This window comes from Xyrauchen texanus, chromosome 21 (genome assembly GCF_025860055.1).
Source record: "Xyrauchen texanus isolate HMW12.3.18 chromosome 21, RBS_HiC_50CHRs, whole genome shotgun sequence".
In the NCBI taxonomy this organism is placed as follows: domain Eukaryota; kingdom Metazoa; phylum Chordata; class Actinopteri; order Cypriniformes; family Catostomidae; genus Xyrauchen; species Xyrauchen texanus.
The window spans coordinates 20,313,398-20,332,512 of NC_068296.1; the positions used below are offsets into that span (position 1 = coordinate 20,313,398).

At 37.2% G+C, this 19,115-nt stretch overlaps 1 protein-coding gene across 6 annotated transcripts in view; it reads right to left on the reverse strand.

Annotated features, from left to right (window-relative positions):
- The window catches only part of cbfb (core-binding factor subunit beta), a 54,125-nt gene extending 37,416 nt beyond the window's left edge, over nucleotides 1-16,709 (reverse strand). For all 6 annotated transcript variants that reach the window (XM_052152642.1, XM_052152639.1, XM_052152644.1 and 3 more), the window contains exons 1-3: nucleotides 16,255-16,709; nucleotides 15,857-15,943; nucleotides 13,844-13,960 (exon numbers count right to left, since the gene is read on the reverse strand). In XM_052152642.1, the coding sequence (XP_052008602.1) occupies nucleotides 13,844-13,960; nucleotides 15,857-15,943; nucleotides 16,255-16,332 (282 nt within the window). In that variant the 5' untranslated portion in view covers nucleotides 16,333-16,709. The remainder of the gene's footprint in view (nucleotides 1-13,843; nucleotides 13,961-15,856; nucleotides 15,944-16,254) is intronic.
- Nucleotides 16,710-19,115: the final 2,406 nt, after the last annotated feature.

Genomic DNA, 19,115 nt, shown 5'->3' on the forward strand with positions numbered 1-19,115 from the left:
AAGGACACTCACAGACACTTGAGATAACACCAACACTCAGGCTAGAGCCCACAAACCTGTCATTGCCATGTACTGTACTAACATTACATCTGCTAATATTAAAAGAAGGGTGACCCCTTTCTTTGTTTACAAATTTTTCCTCTTTTCTTTTTGTTGAATGGAATACATCATTAATTGATTTAGAACTAATAAGACTGTGGAGTTCACATTATCTGAGATCATATAGATCAACTCTGGCAGATTTACAGATTTTGCTCTTAACCTCAGTAATTTACATAAAAGACAAAAAGCCCAAAAAATCTCCATAAAAGGGCTTTCCGCACAACATCACCTGTACAGTAATTTGTCTCTCTACAAAAATACCCATACATTCTCTGAAGATGTGCTTTTAAAACTCTTTATACTGGCCTAGACTGTGTGATCGGTTACTCTGAAAAGGGCAATACTTACTGAAAGGTCACAATATATAAAAACCAATGAATTGTGCCCATAAAAAGCACTGGTTAACATGGCCACAAAATTGCTGCTAAACACAATTTGCACAGACAATTCCGAACTTGCAGGCAGATATTGAGTGCTATATAGCTGTCATCCAAAAGCTTTGTGAATTGAAAAAGGCTGTGTTTAATAATAAATCTACAGTCAGCATGGACAGCTAAGTAGTCTCTTTCACCACACTTTACTGAACGAGCACCTTTCTGCAGTGCTGACACACAGATATACACATGCAGAGGCTCGTGATGTGCAGCTCAGCGTAATATGTGGTCGCTCCAAACAAACTCCATCTCAGATGTAGATGATCAGTTGTTCGGTCCGCCTATAACATGCATTGAGACAAGCATTTTACCAGATGTTGAATGAGAAGCATAATACACTACTGTAAATGAACCTACAAACAAACACTCAAACACAGACTTCCTGGATCGCTTAGTGCCGACTTTCAAAATAAAAGCTTTAAGAAATTACAACTGGAATTTATCACCAATGTATAGTAATCAAATAAAAAAATAAAAGTAGTTATTGTCACACTACCATGTACACAAGTGCAACAGTGTCAGATGTTGCAATAATGTCAGAGTTGACATTATTATTATTATTAGAAATTACAATAAAAACAAAATGGGTTCCAAAAATTGGTTGATATACTACTAATAAAACTAAAATTAAATAAATAAATAAACAACAGTGAGAGAAAGAGAGAAAGGAAAGAGAGATCTGAACCAATTTACAAGATCAGACACAGGTTAAAATGTGTAAAGGAAGCAAACCCAATTCCGAAAACGTTAGGACAATATAAAAATGCTAATAAAAACAAAAATGTACAATGATTTGTAAATTATATCCACACTTTGCAATATTTAAAGCTGTACAATTACACATTATATGATGTTTTACCCTGTGAATTTCATAGTTATTTTATGTACAGTCATTTCAAATCAGATGATTGCAACACGCTCCAAAAAGGTTGGGACTGTCGAGTGTTTACCAGTGTGTAACATCATCATTTCTTCTAATAACACTTATTAAGCATTTGGGCACTGAAGACACAAGTTTGTTAAATTCAGAAAGTGGAATTTCCCACCATTCATCCATTACGTAGGTCTTTAGCTGCAGAATTGTACGTGGTCTTTGTTGCCTTTGGACTCTTCAGACCAAAAAACACAGTTTCACTGTTCAACTTTCCATCTAAGATGAGACCGAGCCCAGAGAAGTCTGTAGCACTTCTAGACACTGTTGATGTAGGGCTTCTGCTTTGCATAGTAAAGTCTTAACTTCCATCAGCGGCGAGTGGTGTTGACTAACAAAGGTATACTAAAGTTAACCCAAGCCAATGTTCATGACATCCATTACAGATGAATGCCGTTTTTTAAGACTGTGATGTCTGAGGGATCAGAGATCACACGCATTCCAATTTGTCTTCGGGGAACATTGTTCTCTAAGTGCTGGAATATTTGCTGAAGCATCTGTTGGCAAATGGACAAGTCTTGAACGATCCTTGCTCTTGAAGGACTAGGCTGTTTTTGGAGGCTCCTTAAACAGTATGCATTATTTTGACACAATTGCCTCACCTTTTTAACATGTTATTTCAACTCATTGTCAAATTGTTATTACTCTTAAATTGCCCGTCTCAACATTTTTTGCAATCATATAATTTTAAATGACTGTACATTAAAAAAACAAACTATGAAATTCACAAGGTAAAACATCATATAATGTATAATTGTAGTGTTTTCAATATACCAAAGGGTGAATATAATTTACAAATCACTTGTTTTTTTAGCATTTTTCATACTGTCCCAACTTTTTTGGAACTGAGGATTTGGGGAATTGTCATTTCTGCTTGTTTCAAGTTGAACAGTACAGTTTGGCCACACATAAATAGATGTTTAAATGACAAAGCCTTTATCTGGTTTCTCCCATTCTTGTAAGTGAGCAGTGCTAGTAAATGTTATCAGCATTTCAACAAAAACATCTGATGTGTTGAGACACTTAGCAAATGCCAGGAAACACTACAATGAGCGTGTCCACAACAGGCCAGCTTGAAAAAAATGTCAGCATGATACGAGAGCAGGATGAAGGAAACTGAGGGGCTAAGCCATAAGGAATGGCCACAGAGAAGAGCATAATGATGATGTGCTATGTCCTTGCAGAGCTTATTGATCACAAGGGTATGACTGGAAGGCCAAGAGACGTGCCTGAGAAATCCGAGATGGGTACTATAATTGAATCCCTATGAGGCACAGCAAGAATACGATGGACAAAGCATCCACCCTCTGAATACATCTCTCTTTACATCTCTCTCAGTCTTTCTTTATTCTTCTTTTTGTTCAGAATCACACCTACAGAGTTAAGCAGGCTTTCCTTGAAGACCTCACTTAGGAGAATGTTGCATGGCCAAACATAAAGAGGACATTTTCCCTCAAACTTCAAAAACATTGAGATCAGATCATAGGCAAGAATTGGTGGGAGAGGGTTTAAAGCACAATGAGTAAGATGTAAGCAGCAGTAATCAATTAGCACACTAGCTTTGATGATGTCATTGTCAAGTAATCGAGAGCAAAGCAGCTTCCATTTGAGAACGTAGGACACATTAGACTCCTCCGCAGCCCACAGCATTTTTAAGGAAATCGTAGTCCATCATCCTGCCAGTCCCGACAAACCTGCCTCCTAGATCAGAGTTTGGAGCAGCATCATTATGCTTAACCAAAGCATAACTAGCAGGACATTTCTTGAAAAGCACTGAATTAGACCACCTGGTCTCATAGATTCAAGTTACTATAACCTCATTTTTTTACTATGCCTAATTTTTTAACATCATTTGTTGTGTGTATCGTGGAAGTTTCCTGGTAAAATAAAAAATATCGGCACAACAATTACTTTTATTCACTTTCAATCAAATCACGAGTCAAACAGCAGATTATCAGCTCATAAATACTAGGGGTCAACTGATTATCGGCCTGGCCAATAATAATTTTTCTAATTATCTAAATCCTTATTTAGTCTGATCTGATAGCCGAAAAATTGTAAAATGTGCTCGGATGCCACCGCCTCTCTCTGAATGTTTATTGCTTGTAGTCTAGCTCAATGTTCCGGCCACAGTATTATCGGATTAGTTATAAATCACGAGTAAATTGCCAATCAACACTGTACTCCCTATTTGTGGGGGAGAGGAAAGCAGCAAGTGAAAGATATTGAGAGGACAACTGTTACGACCTGCCCCAATCTAGGGTTGGGGAAGAGTAACAAAAATATATAAATAAATAAAGTAGGGTTTTGCCAATTGATAGTAAACAGAGATTTTTGTTTTAAAATGAATCAGAGATAACTATCTCTGGCATGGATGGTAATAGAGACAACCAAAACTTTCTCCGCTTAAAGAGTTCTCTGCTTATGATGAAAAACATTTCCATTATTTGATAGTCAGCCCATTTATAATGAAAAAAAGCAAACTTTATTTTTAAACTGCACTAAATTTAGATGTACATTGTTTCGTTGTTTTTGGTACATTTGCAATTTAAGGAAAATATAAAAATGGTTAATTAAGACTTTTACACAAATTTTCTCTCAGGGGTCACCCCTGAACCCCCATACAGTATCTTTGAACGGTGAACAGTAGACGATCCCCCATAGTCCACTACTTTGGTTGTCTTTGGGCCACAATGTCCTCATTCTCGCCCAGTTTTTAAGAGACTTTTTGACTGTTTATTTAAAATGTAAATTTTTACTGCAAATGTATATTGGCTCCAAATATCGGTTATCGGTCCCTTGATTTCTGATAATCTTTTTCGGCCCTGAAAACATTTTTGGGTCGACCCCTAATAAATACTTACTTTTTGCTCCTTCCTCAGACAATGCTATCTTACAGTAAACACTTTTACTATAGTACATGATTTCTAAGGAGATACAAATTTACGTTTGCATTCCATAACTACATTTACAACTGATAAACCACTGAAGGACTGGAGTCCTGAAAAGCACGTGTCGACCCATGAGCTGAAAGTGTCATAGAAGCACCACAAAATGATGTGGTTGTTTTAGCAATTACATTTTTCATCTCATATTTGCTTTTTTGACACTATTGGTTAGGGTTAATGTTTAGGGTAGGAAATTAGGTAGGTTTTGTTGATTTGAAACTCAATAGAGTGTTGATTACCAAATACCAAATTACCCAAAAATGCCAAATCAGTTTCAAAAGCTCCACCTCAGCTACACAGCAGAAAGAGAGGATGAAGAAAGGCCTTAATCTGCTCCTTGTTTGATTTCTTCAAGTGAGCATCACAAGCTAAGCATGGCTCCATAAGCCTCCTAACCCCCATGTGTTCAGTCTTGGAGTCAACTGTCAAACTGGCGCCATGCAGTTCCACAACTTGTTCTGTGGCACAAGACTAGTAATGAATATTGAGATGTGCTTTCTAAGTGAAGCATGGATACATACACATTCATACACACATCAGAAAATGTATTAAAACCAGACATATGCATATTTGGATAGTCACCAGACACGTAAACAAAAATACACACAAACACAAATAGGGGCGCAGAATCGAGCACGCACACACCCACAATGAGTGTGAGTCAGAGTCTACATCTGTATACTGACACATACATCAGAATTGGAAACACACTTAATAGTTTTGGAAACGCAAAACTATTAAAACACCAATTCCTGTGGTGAGGCCTCAGACTGCAGTCCCTTTCATAATGGAGTCATTTAGTCAGATTCTTCCAAGTGCTATCTGCCCCAGAGCGAACATTCTTACACATAAAGACATGGCGAAGATTTATAGAGTCGGCGAGAGAAAAACACCACGCCCCAGTGTAGTTCCAATCCAGGGGCCTGCATGCTGGCACTGAATCATAGAAAAACACATGCTCTTGAATTATATTCTTCATCAACCTTAATACATAGGAATACCAACAAAACAGTTCTTCCCCTGTGACTCTCATATAAACTCGCAAAACACACATGTACACACTCCTCTTCCAGAGTGCTGTAAATGAGAGCATGACATGGCTTATTTTTGTTTCATTCAGTGTGTGATTGCTCTACCGCCCTGCAAAGGCCAGAGATCCGATAGCCCAATACTCAGTGCTCTGTGGAGGGTCTCGGGCAAAAGTTGGCTGCTGTTTGGAGCTCTCAGCCAATCAGTTTACAACCCTCTTGTTGCTCTCCCTTCCGAAGTGGAATGACAGACCAAACCTCTTGGCATGGCTCAAGCAGACGGTCCCAATTTCTGCTTTGCATAAAAAGTAAAAACCACACACGAGCGCTACGAAAGAGTGAAAGAGTGCCAAGCAACTGATCTTCTTAAAGCCTTACAGCTTAAGTCTCCATCTCAGAGGGGATCACATTTCAACAAGATTAAGTTCAAATGGTGGAGACAGAAGTTGTATGAAAGAGAAAGTTGCATTATCTAGTAGTAGTAAAGGAAAAATGTCACTTTATGCCCTATGATGACAAAAGCTGCTAGCCTTAACTCAGTTGAGTATTTTCATACTCTATCAGCCATTTGTAAATGCAACATAAATATACACTCACTGAGCATTTTATTAAGAGCACTATGGTCCTAATAAATTGCCAAACATGGTCTTCTGCTGTTGTAGCCCATCTGCCTCAATGTTCGATGTGTTGTGCATTCTGAGATGCTATTCTGGAGCATTCTGAAATGCTATTCTGTTCTATAATTGTACAGAGTGGTTATCTGAGTTACTGTAGCTTTTCTGTCAGCTCAAACCAGTCTGAACTTTCTACGTTGACCTCTCTCATCAACAGGGCATTTCCATCTGCTGAACTGCTGCTCACTGGATGTTTTTTGCTCAATTTTAAGTAAACTCTAGAGACTTTTGTGCATGAAAATCCCAGGAGATCAGCAGTTACAGAAATACTCAGACCAGATTGTCTGGTACCAACAATCATGCCATGGTCAAAATCACAGAGATCACATTATTCCCCATTCTGATGGTTGATGTGAACATAGGCTAAAGCTCCTGACCTGTATCTGCGTGATTTTATGCATTGCACTGCTGCCACACAATTGGCTGATTAGATAATCGCATGAATAAGAAGGTATAGAGGTGCTCCTAACAAAGTATAAAAGACTGAGTATAAAAGACATCAAAAAGCATAATACATTTTCTTTCATTCAAGCACGGTTAACGATTCACCCAGACACAATGGAATTCCCTTAACTTCCCATTTCCACTCTATGACATAACTTTTTTATTTCATCAAAATATTCCGTTTTTTAATGGTTTGTAATAACTTTTATATAGGCTAATATATGTGACCTGCTAATATATGAGACACTTTGACTCAAAATCAGTTTTATGCACTTAATTGGAAAGTCTCAGCTAAGATTTTAATTATCATACTTATAATAATTATTATGCTAAATTAAATAAATTATACAATAATAAACTCCAAATTTGTGTCTGGGTCAAAGTGAAGGACCAAGATACATATTCTTGTCCACTAGACATTACACAACAGTGTAAGGAAAAATGGTAATACTTTAAAATAAGGTTGTATTCGTTAATGTTAATTAACTACATTCATTAACATGAACTAACAATGAACAATATTTTTCATCACTTATTAATCTTGGTTAATGTTACAGTTAACAAGTTTAAAATTAAAAGTTTATGTTAACATTAGTTAATGCATTATGAACTAACATGCACTAACTATAAACAATAGTATATTTATAAATTAAAATGTGTAATAAATAAAAATAAATATCATATTGTTCATTGTTAGTTCATGACACCAAATAGATTTATTAATGTGAACAAATAGACCATATTGCAAAGTATTAGCAGAAATATTGTTTGCCAATTGTATCTCATTCTGTTATGAAAAAAGTATTCTGGGTATCATTCATACAGTTAAAAAGAGAATATCAGATATATTCAAGACTTGACTGATTCTCAATTTATATTTTTATAGTAATACATTCAAAAAATATTAATATTTTTAATAAATAAAAATTTAACAAGTCAAAACTTCAAATCTGTCCATCTAGAACCATGGTTGCATATTTAAAAATATCCAAAAGTAAAGAGTGCTACAAAAGTGGGATGACCTAGAGGTGCTCAATGGTCGAGGGTTCAACAGTCCAAAAAAGCTAAATACCCATGGCAATCCCGTTACATCAAAAAGCCTTTATTGCTATATGGCTGTCTACAACGAAGTAAAAAATATGCTTCATGGTTCCATCTGCTGAAAACAAATAAAGGATTATGTACCATAGTACATTCTTTGCTCCACCTCAGCTCGCCTCTCTATATTTGGGTTGAGGGAAGACCTGACTGGGGGATATCCAAGGTGGCCACATGGAGAAAGTTGCTCTTTAAGCTTCTGAGGAGCTCTGGCTGGGACAGGGTTAAAGTCTCCTCCCTGAGGCTATGCTAGCTTACTGCTAAATTTAAACCTCCCCACAGCTGGTTCCCATTAGCCTGTAGTGACAATAGAAGTCTGTACTTAAGCTGTTCTGCAGGGGCTCTGCTGCCCCACTCAGATAAAACTACTGTCTGCCACTACAGGTCAAGTTTAAACTGGCCCAGCACAGTTTCTGCTGGCAATGTTAGTGTGTTCAAACCAGGAAAAAAGAAGAGGAGAATGCGAAGGAAAGGTGTTAACAGAGGAAGAACATTACGGCTGAAAAAAAGGCTATCTCTGGTGACAGGAAAATAGAAAGTGAGAGGGGGGAAACTTTGAAACTTTGCCCACAAACCAAATCTGTCATCACATTTGAGATCAATGTGAGAGCCGTAAGGAGCTGTAGGGCAGCAAAAGTATATGAAAAAACAAAAAGTGCACCTCTATAATAATACATCTCAGTTAATAATGCTGAGCGAATTAATGAATCCCAACTGTGGAGTTATAAACTTGAAAGTCTGTTTCTAATGTCTTCACATTTCAGAGTTAATATAATGATTTTCTTGTTGTTATCATCCACATATTGGCTGTGTATAATATTTTCTTTACAACTCAGCTTTTCAATCTAAGTTCAGTAAGCTGATTTTACAGTTTGACAGTCAGGCAGCAAAAAAGCACACAGCATTTGTGACAAACAATTGAGACATTGATGACTGATTTACGGTGTGAGAAGTAAACCAATCGGCAGTCTTGTAAGGACAAGTTCAGCCAATCAACAGACAGTGATCACACATTTCTGATGACAAGCAACACATATCTCAGATGGTTTCGCATGTTTGGATCAACTGTGAGTCTGAGCGCTTTCCGGTTGAGGTAATATTTTTGTTGTAGCCTATTAAAACCTTAGCTGTGTTCATGGAAAAGTTTAACAATCAGTTTAATTAAGAGCAGAGGCTGGGGCGCACGCATGAACTCTCCCGGTCTGACACTTGCCGTTCTACAGGGAATTCTCCATATCAGTGTGTGTGTGTGTGTGTTTGTGTGCGTGTAAAGGGGGAAAAGAAAAGAAAATTATAGGATGAAAGGAAAACAGAAGGCAAATGCATAAGGAGGAGGGAACAAAGTGAGAAGGGAAGGGAGGACAGACCTTATCATCAAAGTTTGTCTATTCAGGATTTCCTTCCAAACAAAAGAAAAAGGAAACTCCAACTCTAAAACTTGTTACATGGATATTAATCTGTCAAGAGCACTTGTTAAGGTCATTGTATTTCCAAGCAATTTTTACTGGCTACACAGCTCTCATAAATAAAAACATAAATGTCCAGATAAGAAAAATCAACAGCTCAATCTACGACATTTGTAGCATATTAATTACCACATAAAACAAAAACAACAGACTGATTTTTTAAATAAACAAGGGACGAGTTTAAATAATTTTTTGTGGAAATCAACATTATTAATCAAACATTCATTTCTTACACACATTTAAAAACAGCAAGTGCTGACCAAAGTGCTGCACTATAAGATTAATAAGATAGTAAGAAAATTACACATAAGTTCAGATAAAATTGATTAATCGCACATTATGCCACAAATGCTGTTAATTGAACTTAATTGTATTTAACCTGGAATATTCATTTAAATCATTAAAGTATTTATACCTTATCTGACCCTTAAAAATTACTTAAGTTGGTGTACTGTAACTGAAAGGAGCTAGACTGATTCAGTCATATTACATTATATTTGAATAAACCCAATTAATTTAGATGTTACCACATGAAGCAAACTTTTTAGGCTAGACATTAGATTAGACATTTTCGTTACACTTTTTTTCTTTTCACAATGTAGCATTAGAACAATAACAAAAAAGTATCATAGTATAGTTGTTTCTGTGTCCCAGGGTTGTACCATGGTATTCTTTGAAGTGCCTTGGAGTACCATGAAAATACCAATTTCTATTAATTGAGTAAACTTTCAGTACTATGGTATTATATTTTGATACTATCAATGTCCCATGGAACAACCACAGTACAAGCATTTTCTAAACAAGTGCATTAAAATGACCGATCTAACATGTATTCAAACTCAAACACAGTAGGTGTGAATGTACTAGGGCTGGGATAAACGATTATTTTTTAAACGATTAATCTAGCGATTTATTTTTTCGATGCATTGATTAATCTAACGATTCATTTTTTCAGTCCGATTCGATTAATTGACTTGTGACAACACCGGTAATACCGGTTTCATCGGGGGTGGGGGTGTATAAAATGTAAAAAAAAAAAACATTTGTCGGGAGTTTGATTGACTGGCGATCTGATCAATCAATCATAATACGCCATTTTTGTCCGACAAAGTAGTCAGGAGAGAGAAGATTAACGTCGGTGGATTTGAATTTGAATAATGGATTGTAGGCTACTATACTGACATCTTTCCGCGGTTAAAACAACAGTCCTTCTAATGTAGGCTACATTCATGTTTAGCCTATTTGATTCTATAAATTAACCAAGGAAAAGATGATCGGTTCACGAGCAGCTTTAACTGAGGCAATCTGTCACGACACATTAAAGAGCCACAAAATAGTAGGCCTATTTATGGTTTAATTTTCTTTGAATGACCAAATTTGAAAGTTGAGACTTTATTAAATGTTACCTGCTTGGTCCTGTCTGTCAGCGTGTTGTCAGTGTCCTCTATGTATTTTTCACGACATTCATAGCTATAAGCGCATTATTAACAGCTATAAGCGAAAACTTTAGGTGTCGACAATGTATTATAGCCTACTCCAACATCGAATGCAAAGTGGGGAGTTGAAAAAAAACTTACGGTGCTCTGTCATCTGCAGCTGCAACCGGGTGGCGCCTCTTCAGGTGCTGGTGCATTGCTGTGGTGCTAGAATGGAAGGCCATCTCCATTTTGCAAAGACGACATATCACGGAATTGTTTCCTTTTAAATTATAGAATTCTCATACTTTAGAGGAACGAGTGCATGCCGCCTTGCACTTCTGATAGTCTGAGGAGCCACTCGTGTTGCTACTACGCTCCGGCGCCGCCATCTTTGTTTTGGGTCCGACGAATCGACGCGCATATTTTGCGTCGACGTATTTTTTGCGTCGACGTCAGCCCTAGAATGTACACTCACTGAGCACTTTATTATGAATACAAGACGTGGTCTTCTAATTTGTAGCCCATCCTGAGATATTATTCTGCTCACTACAATCATGCAGAGTGGTTATCTGAGTTACTGTAGCCTTTCTGTCTGCTCGAACCAGTCTGCCATTCTCCATTGACCTCTCTCATCATAAAGGCATTTCCTTCTGCAGAACTGGATGTTTTTTGTTTATGGCATCATTCTGAGCAAACTCTAAAGACTGTTGCACGTGAAAATCCACGTGATCATCAGTTACAGAATACTCAAACCAGCCCATCTGGCACCAACAATCATGTCATGGTCGAAATCACTGAGATCAAATTTTTCCCCATTCGGATGGTTTATGTGAACATTAACTGAAGCTCCTGACCCATATCTGCAGGATTGTATGCATTGCACTGCTTCCACATGGCTGATTAGATAATTGCATGAATAAGTAGGTGTACAGGTGTTCCTAATAAAGTGCTTAGTGAGTGTATAAACTGCTGACAGAATTTGGTTCAGTTAACTGGTACATGTTTATTTGACAGATAGAGTCAACAATAATACAGAACAGGTATTTTCAACACAGCACAAGTCTGCTAAGACCAAGCAATGAGAGTGTTTGTATGGTTCAGGACCTGAGAGAGTAGGGGTATGCATTGTGTGGGCTGTAATTTGAAGGCAGACTGTGTGAGGCTCATTAAAGCTGCATAGATCTGAGTCCTGGCAGAGGTGACAGACAGGCGGATAGGATTACCAGTGAGCCCAGGCTCAGAAACATGCATGCTCGGCCGCTCGTCAGCACAGGGCTCAATGCACACACCCTTCACGTCTTTTTAAATAATTAACAGCCAAAGATTAGTCCGTCAGCCTTGGGGCCAAAAGGTCCATTGATTTCTCGCATATGCATTTTTAATGAGCGCATCTCAGTGAGGCAGTGTCCGTGAAGAGAGGCTTCTCTGTCCACAACAGCGCAAGAAACACCGGCAGCTTTGCAAGTACTTGTGGTAAAAATACAAACAAAGCCAATAAGTGCCTCTCTAACACGTCTCACGCTAAACCCTCTAGTACTAAAAGGCTATAAGGGAAAGGCCTCAGGGGTGACCCTAAAAGAACCAATGGCAAAATGTTATTTAATATGGCAGGAGCGTTTCCTTTAATTAGTCTTGTGCGACCATCCATAAAGCTGGTGGCATATTTTCTAATCAGGCTTCAGGACATGTTTATAAACTGTAAACATGTCTGTGCAAGACTCTTTTAAGCATTAGAAGACTTAAATTAAAATTATATAATTTTTGGTAAGTCCAACAGACAAACTAATGATATGTTCAGCTAACTAATGATATGTCCAGCAATCTTCTTACTATTGTTACAGAATATAGTATGTATACTGTGTTTATCATATGTATTTTCTGCATGCATAGAATTCTATATAGAGCAATGCACACTACACGCAATATCATATTCTACTGCACTTGACTTGACCTTCTATTTCCAAACAAATGAACCAGAAGTGATCAGCTGGGATTATAGCATCTCTTTCTTAACTCATTGACTGTACTGATAATCATTAATTTACTTTTTTTTTTATGATATCTGACTGCCAATTACTGAATTAAACAAGCAACATGATGAGATCACAATATAACATTCTACTGTTTAAAATGTATGGCCTACTGTTTCATTTCCTGTTACAAAAAAACATTTACAGCATTTCAGACAAAATGTGCGCATGTCGCACTTTTTAAAAGTAGTGATATGCAGAAAGGTCTTTGTTATAGGCCTCTGATAGACACAGGCAGCTTTGACTAGAATAACAGAAATGGATACATAGTTTAATTTGTGATTAATATGGAACACAGACACTGTAGTGCAGTATGGTTTTATTTTACATTATTATGGGTTTAGGAAGGCTGTGTAGACTATACATTACTTAAATCCAGAGAAACAAGTGGGGGCTGTTGAAAGACCAATTCAAAAATGTAAAACCGATGAGCATGTCTGAAATAATACTGCAACAGAAAATCTTCAACATAAAATGGAAACCCATGCCATGTTTCATTCACGAAAGAATGTTTTTCTTGCTGTCGGCAGTGTAATATTTCAAATGTTAAGTTTTTTTCTTGAGATGTGTGAGAGAGAAACCTATCTTTATGGAAAATCAAGGCTTTTGCCCATCTAAACCATAGTTAAGTCTGGTTCAAAAAAGTGACACAGTTTCATTGCTGTGAGTAATGGAGGGAAAAGAGACGAAAGAGAAAAATAAATGACTTTCCAATCATTCTTCAGAATTCATAAATCATGTATGTGGCTTTGTTTGGAGCCAGCAAAAAGTTTTCACAAAAGTGTTGCATGTTACACCGGGATGTAATCACAATGCGGAAAACCCTTTATTCTTTACAATGTGCAATTGTATGAGAGAGTTAATATATGTTTATGATCTAATTAAAACAATATATGCGGAGAGCAAGTGAGACAAAGATGAGTGTAAAGGGATAGTTCACCCAAAAAATGAAAATCATGTCATCATTACCTCATGTTGTTCCAAAAGTACGACTTTATTTTTACCATGGCACGAAACATACCGTGACATACTGTGGAGATGTTAGAATGTCACTTTCATAGTAAGGAAAAAGATTCAATGCAAGTGAATTGTGACTGAGGCTAAATTGCTGCCAAATATTTCCATTTGTGTTCCATGGAAGAAAGTCATTCAGGTTTAGAACAACATGAGGATGAGTAAATGATGACAGAATTTTCATTTTTGGGTGAACTACTCCTTTAAAAGGGGGAATTATTTACAAATAGAGGAAAAGAAAGAGTGTCAGAACTACCTTTCCCGTCTCCCGCTCGAAGTCCACATATTCTCTGGTGGGCGCCTGCCGCTGATCCCCATGAAGGTTGGCTGGGAAGAACTGTAGCGAGAGGTTGGTGCCGGTTGCCACAAAAGCCTTTTAGAGGGAAATCAATACAAACAGGATAAGAAAGCTGGGCCGAGCATAAATTATGCAGCCCGTCATTTCTGTTTTCACATCAGAGAGGAGAAGAGAAAGCCTGGAGCCAAGGCCAGAGCTCAAAACATCAGGAAAAGAAGGGAGGAGGGGGGCACAAACGCAAAGAGAAAAAAAAAAACAAGTCATCATTTTCTCTATTTGAGGTATTGAGTTACACACATCTGATTCTATTTTACCAACCCTCGTTGATGGCAAACTGGGCTGCAGCAAACTGAGTTTGAAAGGAGAAAGAAAGCAGGAGTGAATGAGTGACAGAGAGATAACAGGGACGGAGAGGAGTACAAAATCAATAAAATGTTTTAAATGCAGCCCCTCACTTACATTAGTAGCAGCAGAACTGCTGTAAAGGTTTTGAATTATGGTATAATAATTCAATAACATCCTCAAGGAGAATGGACTACAGAAAGACAGGATTTTATGCTAAATTATGTTGCAGAATTGTCCTTTGTTGTTTATCATTTATAGTTTTTCATGCATTTGAATTGGTTTATAAATACATTGGCAAAACATATATTAAAATCAGTTTAAGTGGATTCATTGGTTCTTACCTTTTGGCCTTCTACTATCTGTTATTACCTATATCTTATTCTCTCTCACTCGCATGCACAAGCACAAACATGTGTACAGTAAATGTGAACAATATAGTGATACTATAAAATCCATTAAACAACACTCTAACACCATGTTCGTACTGTGCATACTACAAAGAGATAAGGAAAGCTAATCATTGTATTTTTGTAATAGACATGTTTGCCTGTGAATCCTCCATATTTAATCTTTTGTTGACATTAAGGAAAATAAGAACAAAACATGAAAACATTTTACAGATTAAAGAACTTGGAAAGTGTACCATGTGCAAGTCACAATGCAGCAAAATTGCATTAGCAATTACATGAAAAGGTGAGAAACGTTTCATCATAAATGTGTACAAAATAAACAAAGAAAATGTCAAAAAAGATCATTTTTAGATTTGCAGTTTAAATTAGAAATGTTTTCGTAACTTTGTTTATTATGCCACTGATAAATCAATTATAGTTTTTTGTTTTCTGGAGTTTTTTTTTTCTTCTATTATGAAATATTGCCTTAAAATATAATTCACAAACTGAAATAAATTACATCAAATAGAAAAGCCATATTGAAATACATTCTAACTAGAGCATCTATCTTATGTGAAGTATTTAAAATAATAATAATAATAATTTCTGAATCTGAATTTATAACATTGTAACAGATGTCTGACCTATTATTTCTATTATTAGGAATATTGAGGACAGTTAAATCTATCTCAAGAGAACTCAGAGGACATTAAAACAAAAAGATGGCCAAGCCTCTCAATATAGTAATAGAAAAACTGGGAATGCCACAATCTAAAGTGTTCTAAAAATTCTAACATATTCTTAAACTTAATAACAACAATATTAATAAAATAAACACGAGGGTCTCTTGTTGAAGGAAGTCTAAATGAGAACATTTAACACTAAATGAGCACAGACAGTATTTTTGAAGGGGCTGTAAAATTAGACAAAAATCTCTACCCCTTAGACAGAGGCACACTATGTTTAACCATGGTTTCTTTCTTCATTAGTAGTTTAATGAATTAAATACAACCTAAATATCGACAGCATTATGGAATGGATCAAAAAAGTATATCTGCTGTGTTTTGCGCTCATCACTGAGGAAGTATTTTGAACATAGTTTTGGGTGATGGCGTGACACATACAGTTCCGGATAACTAATCACGTTAATGCATTTATAACAAGTTACCAACATTGACGTTTGGATTGATAAATGGCTGCTAGTAAATCGTCTGTTTTGTGAGGTGCATGTACTCACTATCTCTGAGCGGCCGTCACGGCACGCGTTCTGAAAGCGGGCTTGCCTCTCCTCGTGCGGTCGGTCTCGGAAACCGGTGTATTTTATCTGTAAACAGGGATGGTAAAAAAAATAAAAGAACATTCAGTCAAGTCATGAAAATATCTTTAGAGTAATTTCACATTTAGGAACATGTGGCGAACTAATTTGTAGAGCATTAACACAAACTTATAAGCTATATTTGCAGGAAACTGATGAGAAAACGAACAAATTGTTAATAAAATGAATATTTCATTAGCAAATTGATACTAATCTTAATTTTAAAGGCAATGGCACGCTTGTTTTCATGTCACGCGAGGAAGAGAGATGCAACTTTGTTTCCGCCACTTGATCAAATGTCTCAAATGAATCGAGTTCACCTCGCACTCGCGGCTGAGTTTCCTGAAGAACTCCTCGTTCTCGAACTTGCTCCTCTGATCCGGGACCACCCGAGGCATCTTGAACGCGATTTGGTCAATTTTGTTAAATTGTGTCTGTCCAAAGTTGCAAAGAGAGAAGCGTTGACTTTAAACTCCCCAGTCCCGCTCTTATTTGCTTCCGTCTTTTTCTTCTTGTGATGGAGTGTGTTGCAGAGCTGACTCTGAGAGTGGTATATTTGTGTTCTTGTAAATACAAAAGCTCCCTCTTCACCCTCGGATTTCGCCTCCTGTGGGGTCGCTGAGCCCCACTGCAATTGATTTGGCACTAATTTGCAGTTGCCTGTTGTTCTTCCTCACTCTCGCGCGTGTGATCTCCGACTGCTGACAACAGACGCTCACTCTGCTTTATCCGTCTCATGAGCTGCATGGCTCACTGTTACTTCCTGGCTCCTCGGAGTCCGACTTACGACTGTACACTCAAAATACTCCACCCATTCACAATTCTCTCCACTATCGTCCATGTGTGCGCAGGCGTTAAATACACCATAACTTATAAAAGCTCGCAGCTTCTTTCTGTGAGATCTATAAGTCTCTCTCATAAGTCTTTTTTAGGTACAGAGAGGTTGAAGTTCTTACCTGTGAAAGAGGTGCTGTATTTATAAAAGCATCATCTTAAGTATTTATTTTTTAGACAATTTTCCCCTGGTGTAATTTGACTGGATGCAGATTTATTTTTTTTGCTCCTATGTATAGGCTACTTTCTCCTTTTTGAGACATCCACATCTGATTGTAATCCGCCCAAGATAAAGAAATGTGCACAAACAGAAAGACAGAGAATTATAGACAGACAGACAGATAGGTAGATAGACAGACAGATGATAAACAGACAGACAGGTAGACAGACAGACAGATAAACAGATAGATAGATAGATAGACAGACAGACAGGTAGATAGATGAAGGATGGATGAATGGACAGACGGATTGACAGACAGACAGGTAGATAGATGAAGGATGGATGAATGGACAGACAGGTAGATGGACAGACAGACAGACAGACAGACAGACAGACAGACAGACAGACAGACAGACAGATAGATAGATAGATAGATAGATAGATAGATAGATAGATAGATAGATAGATAGATAGATAGATAGCTAGCTAGCTAGCTAGCATATGTGTTTGGTTGATGAAGTTGTACATTTTCGATACGAATTGGTACGAATTTGCCACTTCGTGTATTGTGACAAATTCTCACCAGACCATGTTTCCTATTCCAAATTATTTTAATGTCTTCTTGGGGAGATTAGTCTATTACAACATCTGTTGTAAATACTTGGGTGTTGAGACATGTCTTTCTTTATTTTGCAGGTTTTGAAGCTGCAACTTCCCTCAGGAAAAATGAGGAGGTAGAGAAAAGAGACAGAGAATGGGGAAGTAAACAGTCCAGAAATATCCAAACACATTAATGATGATAGCATAGCAATCTCAGTAATTGTAGAAAATCTGTCAGATGGAAATTTATTGGTATAATCCACACCCAGTTTAATTTTGAATTAATTGTCGTACCAGTACTTGTAAAATATATCTGCAAAATAATCATTTTAACTTCATTAGAATTGTAAAGAAAGAAGTGTAAGTGTATAGAGCAATTATTAGTTTGGTACCCATTAGCAGAAATTAATGGGTGCACATATTCCCTTGGCCCACTAACGTACGTCCTCAACAACACTTAACGACACTGAAATTGTTTTGTAAGCCTGCATTAAAGCAGTGGGCCATTAGAATCAGTGTTCGAGCTCTTTTAGAATTTTTAAATGTTGCCACCGTGGATGAGACGCATAGTGTATGAACTGAACTACAGTATAAAGTATTATCTCAATACTTGCTCCAAAACAGCTTTTGCAAATTGACAAGGACCTTAAATTTAAGAGAGAGCAGTATTTGTTGGGATATTTTGTGCCATTTCTGCACAGATATGACTCCTTGTAGACTGCATGTGATGAGTTTTGGCTTGTCTCTGTTTTTCTCTCTGTCTCTTTCTCATGCATCAGATTGAGATCTGTGGTGAGTTAATGTGTTAAAAGGCTGTGATTTAGGCCAAATGGGGCGTGTGAGTGCTTTAATAGCACCACATAACGCTCATTAATTAATGAAATATTCTGTGGTTACCATCGGAGACCCATTCTGACAGAGTGCTTGCAGTCTAGATGCTAGGTGTCTGTTCCAATAGGTTTCAGCTGAATGGACAAAGAAGGCTTTACCACTAAAAATACACTTGCATTCAGGGGTCACTTGAAAACTTAGATAGAAAATATTCTTTTGCCATTTCTGTGTGGACTAGAACAGGAAAATGTTGTTGACTTTCTTGTGTGTAGTTCTCAGCAGTTCTGCATCTTAGTTTCACTAGAAGCTGCACTAAAAGAATGCGTAAACAACAGATCAAGAAATACCTCATACATTATACCTCTTGAACGATGCAGTGATGTGTTGATTTGATAATGTAAGAAGGGTAACCTTTTGTTCACGTATGATATTAAATATTTAATTGCATCAGGCAAACAAGTCAGCATCATACACATAATAGCTTTGCTGACTATACAAGTTTGGCTTTGTTGATGTGTGTCTCACTCTGCACACTGAATGAAGCTCAGGTGCTGTCGAGATAATGATGTGATTTAAAAGTCTGCCAGCAATTTTGTGAAGAAGCTAAAAAGCTCTGGAATCTGAGCATTTAGTGGAGAAAAGATGACAGTAAACAACAACATGACCGTATACAAGAGCACTAAATTATGTAAGAGGTCTGAGATGTTGATGACATTTAGGCTTGACTGTCACTGTTTCTCATGGTTCGGTTTCTAT